At 49.6% G+C, this 20107-nt stretch overlaps 1 protein-coding gene across 2 annotated transcripts; it reads right to left on the bottom strand.

Moving 5' to 3' along the window:
- Positions 1–11657: 11657 nt before the first annotated feature.
- CA7 (carbonic anhydrase 7) lies at positions 11658–20107 on the bottom strand. Of its 2 annotated transcripts, XM_006203665.2 has the most exons (7): positions 19964–20107; positions 17232–17429; positions 14383–14501; positions 13769–13864; positions 13598–13660; positions 12930–13085; positions 11658–12433 (listed from the first exon to the last, which is right to left on the bottom strand). In XM_006203665.2, the coding sequence occupies exons 1-7, from the start codon at positions 20001–20003 to the stop codon at positions 12311–12313; spliced, it is 795 nt and encodes a 264-aa protein (XP_006203727.1). In that variant the 5' UTR covers positions 20004–20107; the 3' UTR covers positions 11658–12310. The 2 variants fall into 2 exon arrangements, with proteins under 2 accessions (XP_006203727.1, XP_072823607.1); XM_072967506.1 differs by lacking the exon at positions 13598–13660 and having other exon boundaries at positions 19964–20093.

Below are 20107 nucleotides of genomic sequence, written 5' to 3'. Positions count from 1 at the left end.
GGCAGTTGCGTGGGCCTTGGCATTGTCATTTGCACTCCATGTTGCCAATGACATATCCTTTCTCGAAAGTAAATTTGGAGAGAAGCTGAAGAACAGCTCTAGGGATCTAGTGTGAGGAAGAGGAGGAAGTTGGGAGACAGCCCTGGAGCACCGCCCCCACCTCCAAGTGCGGCTTCCTGTTCTTTCCCTCGCAGCGCAAGCCAGTGCTACTCTGCGCAGGTGATTCTCTAGGAGACTGTGGGTCCCCTCCCGCCACTCCTGTGGAGGCCCCTAAGGGCGCCCTTTTCATGCTGGGTTGGTGGGTGTGTTGCAGGAAAAGAGATGTGGGGCATGAGAAAGGCTGTGTACCAGGTCACCCTGGGATATGCCCCGCCAAGTGTGGGTCCTCGGCTTCACGCAGGAAAGAATTCAAGAGCGAGCCACAGTTGAGTAAAGGTAGATTTATTCAGAGAGATACATTGAAAGGCAAGAGAAAGGCCACAAGGTGTGGGGGTTGGGTGCTCAGAGTAAAAGTAGGTACACACTCCATAGACAGAGTGTGGGCCTTCTCCGAAGAGAGAGAGGGCAGCAGCCACAAGGCACCCTGTAGCCAGTTTTATTGGGCTTGGTGGCTTCATATGCTAATAAGTGGAAGGACCAGTCTAACTACCCTGAGGAAGGGGCTGGGATTCCCAAGAAGTTGGCCATTTCCCACTCTTTGACCTTTTGTGGCCAGCCTTGGGACTGTCGTGGCACCTGTGGGCATGTTATTCACCATGTTAATATATTACAATAGACGTATAATGAAGCTCAAGGTCTACTAGAAGCCAAATCTCCCACCATCTTGAGCCTCAAGGCCTACTGGGGTTGAATCTTCCACCATTTTGATGTTAATTTCTGTATCATTCCTTGAATGGCTTTGCCCTGCCCCCTTCCTGTTTCACTAGAACAGTGCTGAGATTTACGTCTGATAATGTTTTGCCTATGTTTTCTTCTAAAAGGTTTATAGTGTCTTGTCTAATGCCTTTAAGCCATTTTGAGTTTATTTTTGTACATGGTGTGAGGGAGACTGCTATTTTAGATGGAAGAATAAGGAAGGGTTATCTGATAAGATAGGCTTTGAGGAAGTTACAGAGTGAGCCTGGCAGTATCTGGGAGACAGCGTTCTGTGGAAAGAAAATAAGAGGGACAAAGGTCCTGGCCTTGCCAACTAAGGGAAGGGCTTGAATTTTATGGCCAGGGCTGCCTGTCGCATCTCCAGCCCTTGGGCTAGGGCTGAAGAGAATTTGAAGGAGTATCTCAGCCATGCTTTCCTACAGTGTGCTCCTTGGAATACAATCCCAGAAAATGTTCTGAGAGAAAAGGACCACATCCATACTACCCTGCCCTGGGAAAGATTTACAGTGAACAGCGGCTTAGTCTAGGCGCTGAAAGATCATGCAGTAAAAAGTATTCATCCAGCTTCATTGCAGCAATTCCAAACATTTCACCACGAACCTCCTTTTTGCTGTAAAAGCTAGTCACGTCTGGCAAAATCCATGTACTTCATGAGATGCCCACCCATATATCCATTCTTGGAAAAAGCAAAATAGAGTCTGGAGACCTAAACTGATTTTGTCAGGTCCCCCTGGGACCCCACTTTAAGCTGGTGGCTGAGAGAGGTCTGGGCCCTGCTCTCTGGACTTGCAACCAAGCCACATTCCTAGAAGCTTCTTATCTACATTTGGTAGCCTGCGGGGCTAGTTTGGGCTTCTCCAAAGCCAGAAGGAGAGCCCCTGTACACTGTCTGGGGAAGATGGTTACCTTCTCACCATACTGTGTTTTTGTTTAGCCATCTTTAGGTAAAGACTATAATTTAAATAGGAACTTCATCTCCGTGGGTGTTAACAATGTATGTGTCTTTTCTGAGCCTGGTCCCCCAGTGGACCATGCAGGGCTGGTGCATTTCAAACACACTCATGGAAAACCAAATATACTTTAACCAGTCAGTAGCCTACATCTGAACACCTCACTTCTCATGGAAGGCTGAGAATCCATAGACTGGGTATTTTTTTTCTTCCCTGCTGAGGACCAGAGTGGCACTGTGGCCTGGGGGCTCATTTATGAATTGTCAAGCTCCTGAGCTTTTTGTTTTCCAAAAGAGAAGAGGTGCCTTTGGCTCTCAGAGGGCACCCTGTGTAATGTGATGATCTGAGGCCGGGCCAAGGTCAGGCAGGCACGAGAACCCAGCACTGCCATCAGTTGGATACATGACTTGGGCAAGGGGCCTCCGCTGAATTTAGAGCCTGTGTTGCTCCATCAGCTGAATGAGGGCAGCCATTCCCATGTATGTTGGTGGGGGGGGCCCTCCCTCAGCTGTGCAGTGACTACAGAATGGGGGCAGGGGAGAGTACACAGGGGTGTTGAAGCAGAGCTGTCCTCCTTTCCTTGACTCTGGAGCTATTTCTTTCTAAAGAACTAGGACCTGTCACTGTAATCAGGGCACCCCAACCCCCAGCCATGCTGGAGACTGGGTCAAATTTAATTCAGCTTTTTCCCCAAATGCAACTTCAGTTCCATATAACTACCTCCAGGACTTTGTCCCTGTTATTCCCCTGCCTGGAATGCCCTCCTCTATCCTCTGTACCTTTGAGGAACAGTGGGGCCACTGCCCCAGACCTCCATGTATGCCCTCTCCCCAATAGCCCAGTGGTCTCAGTGGCACTGAGTGGCTAGCTGCCTGCTCCACCCAATGCTGGACCCCCTGGGCAGCAAAGGAAGCAATAGCTTAGGATGCCAGTGAAGCAGGAGCACCAACAATAGCAAAAAAATGTTTTAAATATTTTGACAAGTAGTAACCTGCTGGGCAAGTTTCTTTCCCAGCACAGCTGGGCTCGGCCCCTGCTGGTGGATGGCTGGCTGGGATGGACCAGGAACCAACCTACACATGGCCACAAGGGGGCGTAAGTACACTGTGGGAAGCGACTGAATGGCTTCCTAGAGCTGGTGGAGGGAGAGTGTGTGTGTGTGTGTTTGTGCGCGCATCTCTCCGCAGTACTTAGCACCAGGAACTGTCAAGTGATGGGAAGGCTGAATGCATTTTAAGGGGCTTAGAGAGTAGTGTCTTTGCCTTGGCTGTGGATTTAGGCCAATCCTGGTCCCAGCAACTCCCGCTATGTGACCCAGAGCAAATATCTTAATCAATCTGATCTTCAGTAACTCAATTGTCAGATGAGAATAAGAATGGTGCTCACCTTAAAAGGTCTTGGGTCTAATTAAATGAGTCAGTCCATGGGTCATGTTCACTGGTGGGTCACACCACAGACATGGAGCACGTTCTCAGTGGCACCAGAGGAGGGTGCTTTAAAATAATTTGTTACTTAATAGTTCATTAAAGTTAAAGCCTAATGAGAGAAATCAGAATTATATTTACCTTCTTTACCTGTCAGTTACCTGTCAGTTTAGTGTTGTTTTTATATCTAATTACACATGTGAGGGCCCTATAATACTTTCAGTGTGTGGCTTAGATAGTTTTTTTGGCCCATGGAGTTTCCTGTAGGGGCTGCAGCTTATGTCTGTTGGGGGGTGAAGTTCCTGAGAGGCCTAGAGCAACTGAGCAGATGTACATGCAGGGCCCAGGAAAATGTAGGTCCTGGTGGTGTCCTCTGAGGGAGGAGTTTGGGGGTGGTCCGCATAGGGTCCCCCAACCTCCGTCCCCAGAGACCAGCCTTCTACCTCAGGAGCTGGTGGGAGACCCCACCTTAGAGTCCTCCACCGATGCTGTCACCCAAGCCCTCACCTCCTTCAGGCCATGTCCAACCCTCTACCCTGTTCCCTCCTCAGATGTGCCTCCCTGTGGTTCTCTGACCCCCAGATGGCCTCACCTCTCATCCCCTAGACTTGTGGTACCACCCTGAGAACATTTGGAGAATCTGGGAGTGGTTGTCACACGGTTAAGGAGACCCCTGGCATTTGGGGTGGTTGGGGTGCTAGGTGCCCTTAGGACAGATTCATACAACAAAGTCCTGCCCCACCTTCACCCTTATGTTTAGACAGGTGAAGAATCTGTTTGTCTTCATTTGAGCCTACAACTTTGTTCCATTTTATTTGGAAACACAATGTAATACTTGCTCAGCTTTAATATGTAGCAATTATCATAATTTGTGTTGTTTGGAATGTTACCAGGAGTTGTTCACCATCTAGGAAAATCACACCATAAAGGCAACAATACTCAGATCCCTCTGCCTGAAATGCATTCAGAGCTGCCATGTTTTGGGGCTTCTGAATGTGGGTACAAACATGGGAAGCCTTCTCACATCCTTATGCCCCAGTATTTACATGCTGACACATTTAATTTTATTAAAAATTATATTATTTGTATATATAATATATCTTAATATGTATTATAAACAACTGTCCTTTATATTACAACTAAAGTGTTACAGTGATTTTTTGAAAGTATGTGTGTAGATAAGATACATTTTCTTCAATTTTCATTGAAGGCTCATAATGGAAAGCTTTGCATTTATTATTATAAAAAGTAGGCTCTGAGAATCTCACAAACACAATATGAGCAAAAAAAAAAAAAAACAAAAACAGACACCAAGAATGTTTCTGAAATGAATGACTTCATTTTGAAACCAGACAAGTGAAATTTATATTAGAATTCAGGATGGTGGTGACTGTGGGGAGGTAGGAACTTGATGAGGACACGGGGGTTTTGGATGTTGGAAACGTGCTTTTGCTGATCTCGGTGCTGGTTCTGTGTGTGTGTTCAGATTGTGAAAGTTTATTGGGTGTATATACTTCTCTGTATGTAAGTTATGCTTCCATTTGAAAACAACAATAAAAACCGAAGTTAACATCACCAGTAATCAGACCACTCAACATCATGTGCTGAAAACAACATGGGATCATTTTTGTGATATTCCCACGAAAAGTGCGTAACCTGAGTCTCTTCATGAGGAAACAACTGACACCCAACTGAGGGACATCGTGCTATGTCACTAGCCTGTGCTCTCCAACCATATCAAGGTCGTGAAGGACAAAGACACACTGAGGGACTGTCCAGAGAAAAGGAGACTTTAGGGACTGGACAACTGAATGCAATGCATTATCTGGGAATTTTGGGGAGGTTACAAAAACATCCTGAGGACAACGAGCAAAGTCGGAATAAGGTACATTGATTAGATAATAGTGAGGTAACAATGTTCATTTCCTGATTTTGATGCTTGTACTGTGGTTACATAAGAGAATGTCCTTGTTTTTAGGAAAAATCACTAAAGTATGTAGGGGTAAAAAGACATGATGGCTGAAACTTATTCTCAAATGGTTAAAAATATTTTTTTGAAGAAATAGAATGAGAGAGACCAAATGTGATGAAATGGAGAGTCTGGGTGGCCAGTCTATGGGTATTCATTATAATTTTTTTTCAACTTTTCCATAAGTTTTTAAAAAATGTATTGTAGTATAGTCAGTTTACAATGTTGTGCATAAGTCTTAAATTATGCTAAAATGAGAAGTTTTGGGGGTTAGGAGCTCTGGATCTGATACTGGAACCCTAAACATTGGCCATTCCTCTGTTCCTACGGCCGCAGCCCCACTTCTCCCTGGTGTCAGTGTGAAGAGGCCCAGGAGGAGAAGGAATGGAGCCTGACATTTCCAGGCATGGCGGTCAGATCTTGTGTGCCACAGGTGTTGAGGTCCATCTCTCAGGGCCCCAATTTATGACGAGGGCTTAGTGAAGTTAGCTGAGTTTGGTTCACTGTTTGTTGTTATTGTTCTTTTTTAATTTGCTTGTTTGTTTGTGAGTCTATTCATTTATTTACTAGCTTCTTTTTTTAATGGTAGTCCGAAGGATTGAACCCAGGACTTCGTGCAGGCTAAGCACATGCTCTACCACTGAGCTATACCCTCCCCTTGAGTTTGGTTAACTCTTGCCAGATGCCTGACACCTGACTTTCTTTCCTCAGAATGACCTCTGACCTCAGCAATTAAGGCAGGTGCCCCAACGACTGTAAAGCTGGCTGCTGTGCCCTGACCCAGACCTAGACCCAGACCCCTGCAGTTGCTGGAGCCCCAGCTGGCACTGGCTAAAACAGCCAGGTTGCTGCTCAGCTCCACACCCGGCCCAGGATCGAAGGGTCCATGTGAGCAGCTCTGTACCTGACCCTGAGCTGCACAGGAAGAGGGGTGCCCCTCCAGGTTGCCTCTGCTGCTCCCGGAAATCACAGGCTTCAGGATTTAGTGCTGGGGCCAGGGCTTCAAAAGCTTGGCTGCTCCCCAACATATATTTTCAGCTCACCTGCCCCTGCCTGAAATTACACCATTAGAGCTCTGCTGTCCTAGGAGAGACATCATTTCCAAGCACTGACTTCTCCTACAGTACAGACCTCGTGTTGTAGGGGGTCATAGTTCATGGACTTGGGTAATACATTGAATGCCTTTATTTTCTGTGAATCAGTGAAATCTAGCTCTGATCCCCCATTGCATTGGGCTGGGAGGAAATTCAGCCCAAGTATTCTCCTGTCACATTGATAGGCAAAGGCCTGCGGGTCTTGGGAGGCTCTTCCAGTCATCTGTCCCACTGGTTTTGGCCCAGCACTATGTCCTCTTTCAGTTTAGGGGGCCCATTGGATGACCCATATCCTGAGATCCAGAGCTGTCTGGCCCCCAGCTCAGTCACTGCCTGATTCTGCTTCTGGGAAATCTTTCTCTCCTTCATCAAGTCCAACCTTAGGCTCCTCGGGCCTCCCACTGACACATTTTACAGATGAGAAGACTGAGACTTAGAGGTCACACAGCAAACCAGAAAGAAGATGATAAAGTCATTCTCCCATAAAGTGTAGGGCACTTGCCTTTCAGCAGAGGATCATGTCTTAACTGTGAACACTGAAGTTCAAATGACACGATTCCGGGTTCCATGACAGGCAAAAGGGAATTATTCAGGGTAGGGGTCTTTCTGCTGCATAAGGCTCTCCTGATGGGTGAAGAGCACTGGACGGGGAGTCATAAATCCTTGCTCTCCCACTAACTCAGATGAAACAGACTCTGTTGTCCCTGGGACTCAGTTGTTCTTATCTGTAGAGTGGGATCAGACCAGGAATTCTTTCAGCTTGGATGCTCTGGGATTCCCTGGGTACTTTATTAATCCCTGCCATGGCTTCCCCCCGAACTCTGCTCCTGAACACTCAGGAGCAGCAGCAGCAGCAGCAGCAGCAAGGACCCACCCCACCCACACCAGGTCCCCCAGAGGCTGGGTACCTGGAAAGACAGGGCAGTGAGCCCTCTGGAGACACCCGTACCCAGAGCAACCAATGACGGATCACTCAGAGCAAGAACTGAGAGAGGAGGAGAAGAAAGAGCCCTTTTCTGAAGACCTGAAGGACCCCTGGGAGCCCAGTGGACTCTGGGGCCTTGTGTCCCCATGGTTTTCCTGCAATACCTGTTCCAAGAGGGCAGCTTGATAGGAATAAAGGGCCATCTGCTCACCCTAACATGCCTCTGAAGACAAAAACATTTGGGTTGCAGCTGGAGGGATTTAGATCAGACTTACAGCCTGCCAGGCCAGGAACTGCCAGGGCACAGGCTTAAGTCCATCCTGCAGGACCAAGGAGGGGCAGCAGGAGGAACTGATAAATTGTACCTGCCAAAATTTTCCCTTGAGCCTGTGTTGGAAGGTGAATTTGGGCCAAGATGCCCAGCACTTTCCAAGCCTCAGAGAGAGTCCTCTTCCTCCAACCTGGAATGTCTTTAGCCCCTGCTTTAGACCTCCAGTGGCTCCTCTTGGCCCCTGCATGTCAGGGTAAGCTTCTGCCTAGCATTTGAGGCCACCAGAGCCTGGGGACCCCTGTCCTGTGTCCCTGTGTCCCCAGTCACACATCTCCTCTTTGTTGATACATGCTGGGTAACAGCCAGGCCTTCCTCTCTCTGTCTGCTGAATGTTTCCTGCTGCTGAGGCTTCTGTGCCTTCTCTGGGATGCCAATGACTTTGCTCTGGGCCTCTCTTCCAGGAAGCCCTCCCAGACTAATCAAGTCAGGACCCTTCCCAGGGACACTACTACCTTACTGCAGTCTCAACAGTCTCTTGTGGTCAGTTTCTTCCTGGGGGTCTTGGCCTTTCTCCCAGTGGAAGAGCAAAGGTCCTGCAAGGTGGCCTGGGACAGGGCCAGCCAGGTTGGAGTGAGGTGGGGAGTTAGGGAGGTTTCCTGGAGGAGAGAGGCCCTGAGAAAGGGAGCCAAGTTGGCATCAAATGTTCTGAGACTGCCCTTGTGGAGGACAGAGGCTTGGAGCAGATCTGACTCATTCCTGCCATTGCCTTGCCTGGCTCCTGGCCCGGCCAGAGGGCCTGCTTGGACACCTTGCTAGCAGATGGTCCTGCAAAGAGTGACATCTGTTTCAGGCTGTGCTATCCAGTGTGATAGTCACCAGCCACATGTGCTCTTGTGTACTTGAAATGTGGCTAGTCTGAGTTGAGATGTGCTATAAGTGAAAAATACACAATGGATTTCAAAAAATTAGCACAAAAAATGTAAAACATTGTGTCAATTTTTTACGTTGATGATATGTTGAAATGGTAAAATATTTTGGATATAATTGAGCCAAATAAAATATATTATTCAATTTAAATATACTTGCTTCTTTTTCTCTTTTACATAAAAATTTTATTATTTTAAAATTTTATTTTATTTAAATTTTCCTCCCAGTCTTATTGAAATATAATTGGCATACAGCACAGTATAAGTTTAAGGTGTGCAGCATAATGATTTGACTTATATATATCATGAAATGATTATCACAATAATCATTTAGTAAACATCTATCATCTCATACAGATACAAAATTAAAGAAATAGAAAAATTTTTCCTTGTGATAAGAACTCAGGATTTACTCTCTTAACAACTTTCATGTATAACATACAGCAGTGTTAAACTATAGTTATCATATTGTACATTACGTCCCTAGTACTGATTTATCTTATAACTGGAAGTGTGTACCTTTTAACTGCCTTCATTCAATTACCTGACCCCGCTCTAGTAACCTCAAATCTGATTTCTTTTTCTATGAGTTGGTTGGTTGATTTTTGATTATTATTGATCTACAGTACTGTGTTAGTTCCTGGTACACAATATAGTGATTTGATATTTCTATACATTTCAAAATGATTACCACGATGAGTCTAGTTATGATTGTCACCATACAAAGGTATTACATAAGAACTGTCTATGTTCCTCACATTATACATCTCACATCTATGACATTTATTTTGCAACTGGAAGTTTGTAACTCTCAATCTCCCTCACCTATTACTTTTCTCTCCCAACTCCTTCCCCTGTGTAAACCACCTATTTGTTCCCTGTATCTATAACTATTCTGTTTTGTTATGTTTGTTCATTTGTTTTGTTTTTTAGATTCTACATATAAGTGAAATCATACAGTATCTGTCTTTCTCTGTCTGACTTCACTTAGTACAGTGCCCTCTAAATCCATCCATGTTGTCGCAAATGCTAAGATTTCATTCTCTTTTTTGCTGAGTAATATTCCAGTGTGTGTGTGTGTGTGTGTGTGTGTGTGTTACATATTCTTTTTACTAGAACAGTGTTAAAGAGGGTGCTGCCTATGGTTTCTTGTAGAAGTTTTATGGCTTCAGGTCTTACCTGTAAGTCTTTAACCCATTTTGAATTTATTTTTGTGCATGATGTGAGAGAGTTTCCAGTTTGATTCTTTTGTATGTAACTGTCCAGTTTTACCAACACTATTTATTGAAGAGGCTCTCTTTCTCCCATTGCATATTCTTGCCTCTTTTGTAAAAGATTCATTGCCCAAATAAGTGTGGGTTCATTTCTGGGTGCTTTATTATGTTCCATTGAACTATGTGTCTGTTTTTGTGCCATTACCATACTGTTTTGCTTACTGTAGCTTTGTAGTATAGTTGAAATCGGGGAGCATGATTCCTCCAGCTTGTTCTTTATCAAGATTGTTTTGACTCCTCAAGGTCTTTTGTGTTGCCACACGAATTTTAGAATTATTTGTTCTAGTTCTATGAAAAATTTCAAAGGTATTTTGATAAGGATTGCATTGAATCTGTAGATTGTCTTGGGTTGTATGGTCATTTTAACAATATTAATTCTTCCAGTCCACGAGCATGGTATATCTTTCCAACTATTTGTGTCTTCTTCAATTTCTTTCATCAGTGTCTTATAATTTTCTGAATATAGATCTTTTACCTCCTTAGTTAGATTTATACCTAGGTATTTTATTCTTTTTGATGTGATTGTAAATGGAAATGCTTTCTTAATTTCTCTTTCTGATAGATCATTGTTAGTATATAGAAATGCAACCTATTTCTATATCTTAAATTTGTATACTGCAACTTTACCGAATTCATTGATGATTTCTAGTAGTTTTTTGATGGTGTCTTTAGAATTTTGTATGTAGAATATCATGTCAGCTGCAAACAGTGACAGTTGTACCTCTTCCTTTCCAATTTGGATTCCTTTTACTTCCTTTTCTTGTCTGATTGCTGTGGCTAGGACATTTTACTTTTTGAAATAGAGCTTCTAGAAAATTTTAAATTATGTATGTGGCTCACATTAGATAATTTCCATTTTACAAAGGAAGACACAAGCTTCAGAGGGCTTGATTTACATGTGTTGCAAAGCCCAGGTGTGGAGACCAGGGAATCTGCTCTAGAATTTTTGAGTAGAGAAGACTCCAAAAGGTATGCACTGCCCAGGCCCTTTGGCTGCGGGACAAATACTAGAAACTTCTGTGCTCAAAGAGTCACATTCCCCTCTTTCATTGGAGTCTTGATCAACCAGCAGTACATCTTGCCTTTGAGTTGATGCTGTGATCCATGGACATAAGAGGCTCCCCAAAATGTCCAGACTGAACAGATACCACTATCTGATCTCCCCTCAATTCTAGGCCAGCTCCAAAGCAGCCCCCTCCCCTTCACCTCTCTCCTGGGCTCAGGCCCCTACACCCCACCACTTTCTAGCACACACTATGTGTCCACCCTGGTCAGCTCCTCCCCAGGTTTCCCAGTCCACAGGGAAGCCCCTCTCTCCACCCAGGGACACACCCTAGACTCCTCTCACCCTCACAAATTGCCAAATGCTATCTTTGGGCTCCACCTCCTATGGAGCTCTCTCTCATCCAGCCCCCTCCCCCAGCCCCTCCCCCCTGTTCTGTTTCTCCTAGCCACTGGCCACCACCTCCTTCCTGCTGCCACTCCTGGCTGCCCACCTGCACTCCAGGGATCCAACCCTTTTGCATATCTGGCCCTGCCCCTCCTCTCCGCCAGATCCTTTCTATTAGCCTTGGGATTGAGTCCCAGGCCCTCCTCCAGGGCTCCAGCCCCAAGGGTCCTTTTTCAGCCCATCAATGCTCTGGGCTCTCTCTCACCTGGGAGCTTGCACGCCTGCCTTTCCCTCAGCTTCAACATGCTGTTCCCTTCTCTCTGTGTTGGAATACTGGTGGGAATTTAATTTTTTACCAGATGAGGACATCACAGTGTGAGCTCAGGGTGGGGTGGGTAGCTTTCCCCTTTTCTCCACCCCTGGGCCCCTGCCTTGCCCTCTGTATAACCCTCACCCATTCCTGCCCATGGCCGTCTCAACATACGGTGTTTGACTCACTGCCGTCGCCTCCCTGATGCCTAGAACAGTACTTGACATCACACAAGCACTCAGTGGGTATTTGTTGCATGAAGGAATGAATTTATTAATCATTGCATGGATGGATTGTCATGTCGGTGGCTTTGGTAGCTGGGTGGGGACGAAGGGAGATACTACATAAGCTGTAGCCAGTGCCTGCCTACGGCAGCAGGTGGCTGGAGGGAGAAGGCCATGTCACCTCCAGCAGGCTGGGTCCTGATTTTAACGGCCTGGCAGTGAGGTGCGTGCATGGCAGAGGCCTGCAGAAGAGGTAACGCTGAGAGGGCAGCTCTGCCCGCTTCTAATTATTGCTTGAGTCTTTCTGGCAATGCCAGCCGCCTGCCCCAGAGAGTTTGGTCTCATCGTCACAGTGTGAGCTCAGGGTGTGGCTGCTGCCACTGCCAGTGGGGAAGACAAGAGGAGGTTCCCAGGGGCCTTTGGATCTTGGAGAGCAGAGGCAGCCCCAGGCTTGGACCATGCTCAGCTCCTGTCCTTCCTGTCCCCAGAGCAGCTGAAAAGTGTCCCTTGACTTGAGGGTCCCATCAAGAAGCCTCCAGGGTGGCCAAGGGGCAAGCCAGCTGAGGAGGGGGTGTCCACAGCCTCCTGAGGAGGGAGCCTCTGATGGTTTGGTGTCTGCTGACATGGAAGCCCTTGGGAAGATGATGCCCCAGTGGCTGGCTGAGCAAGTAGGCAGCTCAGGCTCGGAAGGAGGCCTTGACCACACGACCCTTCAGTGGCTGTGGTGGCCGAAAGTTGTTCACCATGTGGATTCTCTCATCATCCTCTGAGGTGAAAAGTAGGCTCCGGAACTTCTCCATCTTGAGAAAGCAGAAAAGATATTCAGGGTGTAATGGGGGTGCAATGGTCCTCTCTGATCCTAGACTCATTATCTGGCATACAGTGTCCAGCCAGCTCTGCCTCTCCCTCCTCTTGCCCTTAGGATTTGTCCCCACTTATCCCTGTTCATTTCCTCGTTGGGACCCCAACCTTAGTTACTTACTAAAGAGTAAGTAACTGTTCCACCAAGTTTCAGTTCCAAATCTCTTTAGCTAAGATTTATCAGCAAATGCAGCTTTTAGATTCTAATACAGTAGGGGTGGTCCTAGGAGCCAGGGATCTCCTCTCCCAGCCTGTGTTCAGGTCCTAATGAATAACAATCAAGCTGATTCCTACCCAAAACCATAAACATTTATTAGCAAAAGATGGAGCCTTGATGGTGGACACAGGCTGTAGCTGGCTGGTTGGGAGAGTCACACTGCCAGGGCTGTGCTGGAGTGCCGCCCTCCCTCCACCTGATGCTCTGGGAGGACTCACCTGCCTCTCAGAGATGCTGATGGGCTCCCGGAGCACAATCCAAGTGACACTCTCGCTCAGTGGGGGCGTTGTCAAGGAGCCGGGGTAGGTCCAGTAGTGCCAGCTGGCAGGCAGGAGGCACTTGGGGTTGAAGCAGCTGAACTGGGCCTTGGTGCCCTGCAACAGGGTGGGGAACCCAGGAATCAACATAGACCTCCCACCAGGATCAGACCAGCAGCCTCCACATTCATTTCTGTCAACAGGATTTATGCTTATCCTTGGCCCATTGATGCAAATTGTGGGTAAATGTCTGTGATCCCAGACGACATCTCCCAGCCTGGGCCGGGCCCTCTCCACCCATCCCCTTGTATGTAAAAGCTGTGGCTTCTGAAGCCCTTTGGGCACCATTTTCTCTCCCTTCCTTCAACAGCCCTTAGGGGTGCTGCCTGTTGGGGGACCATTAATGTGACAAGCATCTTATCAATCCTATACCTAGTGCATGCTGGGCACTCAGTGGGGCCACTGACCCTGATGACAAGAACTGAGTTGCAGGGCATTGCAGGTGCTGACCTGCATCCTTCACCTTTGCTGCCAGAATGGAGGAGTGGATGGGCCCACTCTATGATCTAGCCTCTTCCTTCCCCGCCACCAGGCTGCTCTGGGTCAAGGGCACAGTCCCCTGGTCTCACCTTAAACCGAACCATGTAGAGTGCATCTGTCAGACGGTTCATGCTGGGGTGCTCGTCCCCCGTCTGTCAGGGAGAGGGTAATGTGAGCCCAGCACCCACTGTGTTCTGGAACTAGGGGTGGTTCCAGGCCTCCCATGCTCCTCTTAACCCCAAGTAAACCAACTCCCTCACCTCCAAGAAGACACCAACCACAGCCAGGCCATCAGGTGCTGAGGCCGCCTCCCCAAAGGTGCTGTATTTCTTGGCATTCCAATGAACCAGATGCAGCTATAGGGGCAACAACAGGTGCTTAGTGCCTCCCGGGGGTCACGGGAGCTCAGAGCCAGGCTTCCCTCACTCCCACCAGACTCCTGGCTCCTTGGGCTACAGATAGCATTTACCCTGTTCTGGGCCTGGAGGTACAAAAAAGAGCCAAGTGTGGGCTAGGGTTCATCACCTGCAGGTCAGCATCGGAAGAGGTCGGGGGAGATACGGCCGGGCAGTGGCAGTGCATTCAGGACCTTCAATGCCAGGCTTCAACCTTGAAGCATTGCCAGCAAGGCCATGGTGGGACTAGATTTGCCCTTCAGAAAATTCCTTCTGGACACATGGCCTGGGACAACAGTGGGTAGGGCTCAGGTGGAAGACCCTGTGCTAGGGGTGGGTGGAGGGTGTCTCTCCCAAAGGCCCCTGGGTGACCTCACTCCATCCAGAGCTCCAGACCAGGCACCTGTCAAGCCTCTGACTTGCCAGGCCCCCACTCCTTCCCCAAGTAGTAAAGGGATTCAGGTAGCGGAGGGTCTTACCTCGCTGGGGAATGACTTGCCATCCACCGTGTGCTCTGAGCCCACGCTGTGCTTCTTGCCCCAGTGGAAGTGGAACTGCTTGAGCCGGTAGGGCCCATCCAGGGGGCCCCCAGTCACCACTGTGGGTAGAAGAGGGCTGTGTAGCGATTGGTGTAGAGAGAGCGGCAGCACCAGTTCAAGGTAGTACGCAGGAGGGGGATAAATTTTTTGTTTGGAAAACTCCTTGGGCTAAGTCGACTTGGATCCTCCCCACCCAGTTCCCCATGCCCTTCACTGGGCCAGGGCAGAAATCCTGGAAGCCTGTAGGTGGCAGAGGAGTCTTGTACCCACAGCATATATATCTCCACCTGACCATCATCCCCACTCCTGCCCAGTTTCACATGGAAGCTGGTACCTTGCCTCAAAGGTCCCCATTGTCACTAACAATAGATCTCCCATGTCTGGAGCCCTGACCCAGCCAGGTCAGAAGATTTCTTTTCTGAGTCCTCATAGTAGCTCATAAAGGACAGAACCTATATTCCTATTTTATAAAAGAGGAACCAAGGCACAGGGAGGGCAAGCCATTTGCCCAAGGTAACACAGCAAGGCACTGAGCTAGGATATACGCCCACATCTACTTGATGAGTCCAGAGCCCAAGGCTCTAACCACCAAACTGTGCTGCCTCCCCAGAACCTTGAGCATCCCTAGGACCTAATGTTGTCCTGAGGCCAGTTCCTGAGGTTCCCCACTCTAATGGTCAGGCCCAGGTACCACCAATGTTTCTCCTGCAAGGCCTCTTTGGCAGGCCCCACTTATGCTGGTTTTGTGACTTTCCCACTCTGATATGCAGTGAGCTGGGGCCATGCACAAGGCCTCCTGGGGCGGATTGAATTTCAGCTGAAAGGGATCTGGCAGTGGAGGGAGCCCCAGCCAGGCCTGAATGTGAGCCCCTGGATCAGGTGACGGCCCTGGGCTCAGAGTTCCACTAAGCCCCTCCAGGACGGCTGACCTGGGCAGGGCCTTGCCCACTGTGGGCCCCTTGAAGAGGAATACAGCCTAGAGGCCCCTTCTTGCTGCCCTGCCTTATCTGAGAAGCTGAGCTGTCCATGGCAATGCTGGCGGTTGACAAAGGGAGTCTGGGGATGGTGGCTGTGGGCAGGGGCCCAATCAGGCTGCCCCATTCTAGGGAGGCAGCAGCAGCTAGGCCTGATGTGGCCTGTGCGGGCCCACTCTTCTGAGCATGCCCCTGCCCAGGGCTCTGCAGTGCAGAGTCTTAGAGTCTGAACTCCCTCTCTAACCCTTGAGCTTAGCTCCCTTAGCCTTCTCCCTCTTTCCTGACCATAGAACACACTGCCGTTCACTGTGTACTTACCATGTGTTCAGCACTTTGCAGACACTAACCCCCACAGTGATCTTGAGGGGGACACATTGTTACCCCTTTGACTGGATGTGAGACTGAGGCTCAGAAAGGTACGTATCCTGCCCCAGGTCACGTAGCTACTGAGTGGCAGAGCCCCAACTGTCTCACTCCTAAGTCCACTTTCCTCTCTCTGGTCCCTGGTTCGCTTAGGTCTGGGCATTCTGGTAGGGAAGGAACCCCAGCCAGGCCTAGAAGTGAGCCCCTGATCCAGAGGTGGGCTTTCCCCCACCAAGAGTGAGCTACTCATATCTGAATTGAGTCCTCAGTGCCCTCTGAAAGCTATTTAGAAGATCCAGCCATTTGAAATTACTCCGTCATAAACAGTGATCTAAGGTCATCAAGAGCCCCATGTCCCTCCCCAAAACTCTGGGTGAGAGGCTTTTCTTAAAATTCAGTACCAGGGAATGCTGTGTCTCTCTTCTGAGGCTCTGTTAGGTTTTCTCCCTTTTGGAACAAGAACTAAAACTGATCCTCTTTCCCTTTTTCCCTAGCCTATCAGGGAACTCAGGGCTAAGCAAAATGATCACTCCTATCTGGCTTTCCTCCTCTTCTCTGCTCTTTGATTTTCTATTTGAAACTTAAGTTCTCTTGAGTGCTTTAATTGTGTGTGGGGGAGGTGGGATGAGGGGAAATGGGGGCAGAGTTATCAGTCGCTTCCTTACATAAGAGACTCTAACAGTTTCCCTCCTTGCCCTACTCCACCCTCACAGGCCTGGTCATAAGGACAGAATCCCTTTACTAAGGAGGACTCCTGAGGCCTCTGTCCAGGAATTTCTCATGAAAGAATACAGGCCCTAATCCCAGAGCAAAGAGACCTTGGAAAGAGTTGCCACAAGTTCCCACTGGCCTCCCTTTGGCCCAAGATGGTCAGAATCTTGAGGTTGTGGGTGGGTTAGAGAGAAGACCTTTGGAGCTGGACCAGGTTGGTTCTGGCCTTCCCCAGCTCACTATGTCTCTGCTTGCCCATCTTAGAGGCAGGTTCTTGAGGGGAATAAAAGAGCTACCTGTGAACTTAGCAAGGGGCCTGGCACACAGAATGTTTCAGCTCCCTTCTCTCTCTGCTGGACTTGGCCAGATCACACAGAGAGGAGGGTTTGGCCTTAGGCCACACAGCAGGTCAGTAATGGGTCAGGGAGTGAAAACAAACCCAACCTAAAGCACTAAATGAAAGAGAAGGAAGAATATTAGCATTTCTTGAGCATCTGCTGTATGCCAGCACCACAAATGTCACTTCAGTTCTTCATTTTTCCTATGATCCTAGGGAGGAAAATAAGGTCATAATGCTCCCATTTTACACACCAGGAGACTGAGGCTCAGCCCAAGGCTTCACAACTGGTCAGAAGTGGAGCCTTCCTTCCCTACCACAGCGTGCTGCCCCTCCTGAGCCTGCCCAAAAGAGGGTTAGGACCCCAGGGGGAAGGGTGCCAGGGTCTGGCAGGGGCCACTTACCAGTTCGATCATCGCTGTCATTGAAGTCCACCTGGACAGAGTGGCCATTGTTGGTGATGCTGAGGGACGTGCAGGACTCATAGGACAGCTCCAGTGGCTTAAGGCTGGGCGAGTACACAGCCTGGCTGGACACGATATTGATTGGTGATTGGCGGTCTCCCTGGGCAATGGGATACAGCTTGTGCCAGTGTGAGGGGCCTGCAGGCAGGGAGAAGGCAAGGACTCAGGGAAGCCCGGATCTCTGGGCTCCAGGCTGAGGCCACCTGTAGGGGATAGTCTCCGTGGTGTCCTTTCAGAGCTTAGCCCCTGCTTTGGTGCCACGCAGTCTGGAACTCCAGTCCCACCTCTGCCACTTCCCCTCTCAGCCTCCATTTCCTTGTCAGCGAAATGACCTTACTAAAACTCACCATGCAGAGATGATAAGAGGCCCAGATTGGTAATTCATGGAAGGGAGCATGATACAGCTACAGGCTGAGGGGCTGTTCTGGGTAGTGGATCCTCCCCAAAATTCAACACATGATCAGAGAAGCCCAGCGGCACCCAATGTCCCTGACCTGACCCTACCAGGTATCTGGCCTCTTCTTGCACCCTGGCCATGTTCCTGTTGGTGTCTGTGATAATAATAACTAAAGCTTACATCAGCCTCACTTTGGCTCTGTGACATGCATTTGCTCCTTGTGAAGCAGAAACAAGCATGATCCCCATTTCATAGATGAGGAAACTGAGGGCCACTCACGCATGTGCACACGCACACTTGGGCACTGGTATAAACACACAGTGTGTGCATGCACCACCCCCAACTGCCCTCCCCAGGCACATTGCAGGTCTTTCTTGTGTGCACACATATGTGCACAGTGACCTGAGCTCACTGCACCCACAGCAGCCAGACCCAGCAACACACATTTGTACAAACACACACACAGCCCCACCAACTACATGTGACACACACATACACACCCTCACACACAGATACCCCCTGTTGCAAACCCAGGTCTTCACTAGGATACTACAGCAAAACATGCTCGTGCACACACACACACCTGTCTGCACACCCACGGGCACCCACCACCTGCCTCCCAGAGGCTCCATCTGCAGCCGAGAGGCTCAGCATCTCCCTGGGGAACATCCTGAGATGCAGCCTATTTTTAGAGCTATTGCCGGCTGGTGCTTCTCTTCATTTTTTGGCTTCTTAAGTTTTCCTGAGAAAACAGCAGCAGGTGCCGACAGAGCTGTGTCCCCAATGGATGACTCAGAATCGTGGCCCAGACCCACTGGTTTATTTTTGAAGTCCTGTGAGCATGCCACATGCTGGCGCCTCCATCATCTGTCCTCCCTCCCTCAGTGTCCCTGAGTGGATGACCCAAGTCTGGAAGAGAGGCAGAGGCTTGAGGGTGGCTGGCCATGGGACAGGCCCTATGGGATGCCAATGCTCAGAGCTGGTGGGTAGGACTGGAAAGAAGGCTGGAGTCAGAGGACTGACTCTGAGGGAAGCACCCAGAAACTGCCTTGTAACAGATGCTGGGGGGAAAATGATTTTCCATAGATTCTGTCAATCCGTCCCTTCTCTGCCTCTCTCCATCTCTGCTGGCCTCTGTTGCATTTTCCCAAACGTCTCTTTCTAGCTTTTTCATGGCCAGATCTAGTGTTCTCTTGTGTACTTGCATTGCCAGAGGGGGACAGAGACACCACAGCACTTCCCTAACTCCTTCTGGCCAGTTGCAACCTCCTGATCTCTAGACTGTAGTCCAGGACCCCTACCCACCCTCATACAATACCTGCCTCTTCCCAGAGAAGTGGGGATGGGGGTTATTCCTTCCACCAGCACTTTCCCTTCTCCCTGCCACCACTTGCCCTGCCTCCGTTTTCTCCTGGTGGCCAGGAGCTTGGGTCCTCATTGTTTACCTTGATGAAGGCAATAAGGGTATCCCACACCCACATCACAGCTTGCTAAGAAATAGCCCAAAAGGAACTGACCTGCCCCAGACCCACATTCAAGCCATCTGGCTCTCACCTCCTGCCTCTTCTCCCTTCCTCTGCATCCTAAGGAAACTGAGGTAGGATCAAGGAGCTATTCTCCTGGTCAGAACAGCAGGCTGGCGTGCCCCACGGGCTCCCATGCCTCACACCAGGATGTGTTCATTCTGATCGATGCAGACACATCCGTGCTCCCCCAAATGCCCCCTTACTTCACTTCACATACCTGCCCACACACGAAAACTCGGACACTTAGGCGGGGACACTGTGCCGGGGACACAGCGCCCTTGCCCACGCAGAGCCCGGCTCCCTGGAGGTCCCAGCACACACGCAGCGCGCGCTCCCCGCACAGACACCGCGCACAGCGCTCCGCCCAGACCGCCCCCCGCTGCCCCAGGCCACCTCCATCCGCTGCGCACGCCAAGGGGCGGGGGTAGTGTGGGTTGAATGAGTAAGTCTCCGGTTAGGTCCGAGTGAGCGCGGCAGTCAGGGGCTGCGCGGAGGAGGCGGCAGGACGTGCTCAGCCATCGGGTGGCTCGCGGGCGGCGGGGCCGGTTGTGGCACAGAGTGGACTTTGCGCCAGATGCAGGGGAGCCAGGGCTTGGGCCCAGGCAGGAGGGCCGGGTTCTGGGGCTGGATGGGAGAGGGTTCCCGGTCCGGCCTGGAGGATGGGATACTTGCGGGTCCCGCAAACCCATCTGAGCACGAGGGTTGGGGCGAGTCTCAGCGAGTCGAGGCGGGCCAGGGTCTGTGCCTACCGTCGTTCTGGCCGTAGCCCCAGCCGTGGTGGCCGGTCATGCCGCTGCTGTCCACGCAGCCGTGCACCTGCCGGCTCGGCTCAGTTCTGCTCCCCCGGGCTGCGGCTCCAGCCCCGCTCACCGCCGCGGAGCAGCCTCTTAAAG

Source organism: Vicugna pacos, chromosome 9, assembly GCF_048564905.1.
Source record: "Vicugna pacos chromosome 9, VicPac4, whole genome shotgun sequence".
NCBI classification, from domain to species: Eukaryota; Metazoa; Chordata; class Mammalia; order Artiodactyla; family Camelidae; genus Vicugna; species Vicugna pacos.
The sequence above is the reverse complement of the archived record's forward strand: the minus strand, read 5'-3'. Positions and strand labels throughout refer to the sequence as shown.

Coding starts and splice junctions, on each gene's coding strand:
- CA7 (XM_006203665.2), bottom strand. CDS start 20,003: ATGACCGGCCACCACGGCTGGGGCTACGGCCAGAACGACG. Junction 13,661..13,768: donor TGGTTGGTGTCTTCTTGGAG/GTGAGGGAGTTG, acceptor TCTCCCTGACAG/ACGGGGGACGAGCACCCCAG. Junction 13,086..13,597: donor TCTACATGGTTCGGTTTAAG/GTGAGACCAGGG, acceptor ACCCTGTTGCAG/GGCACCAAGGCCCAGTTCAG.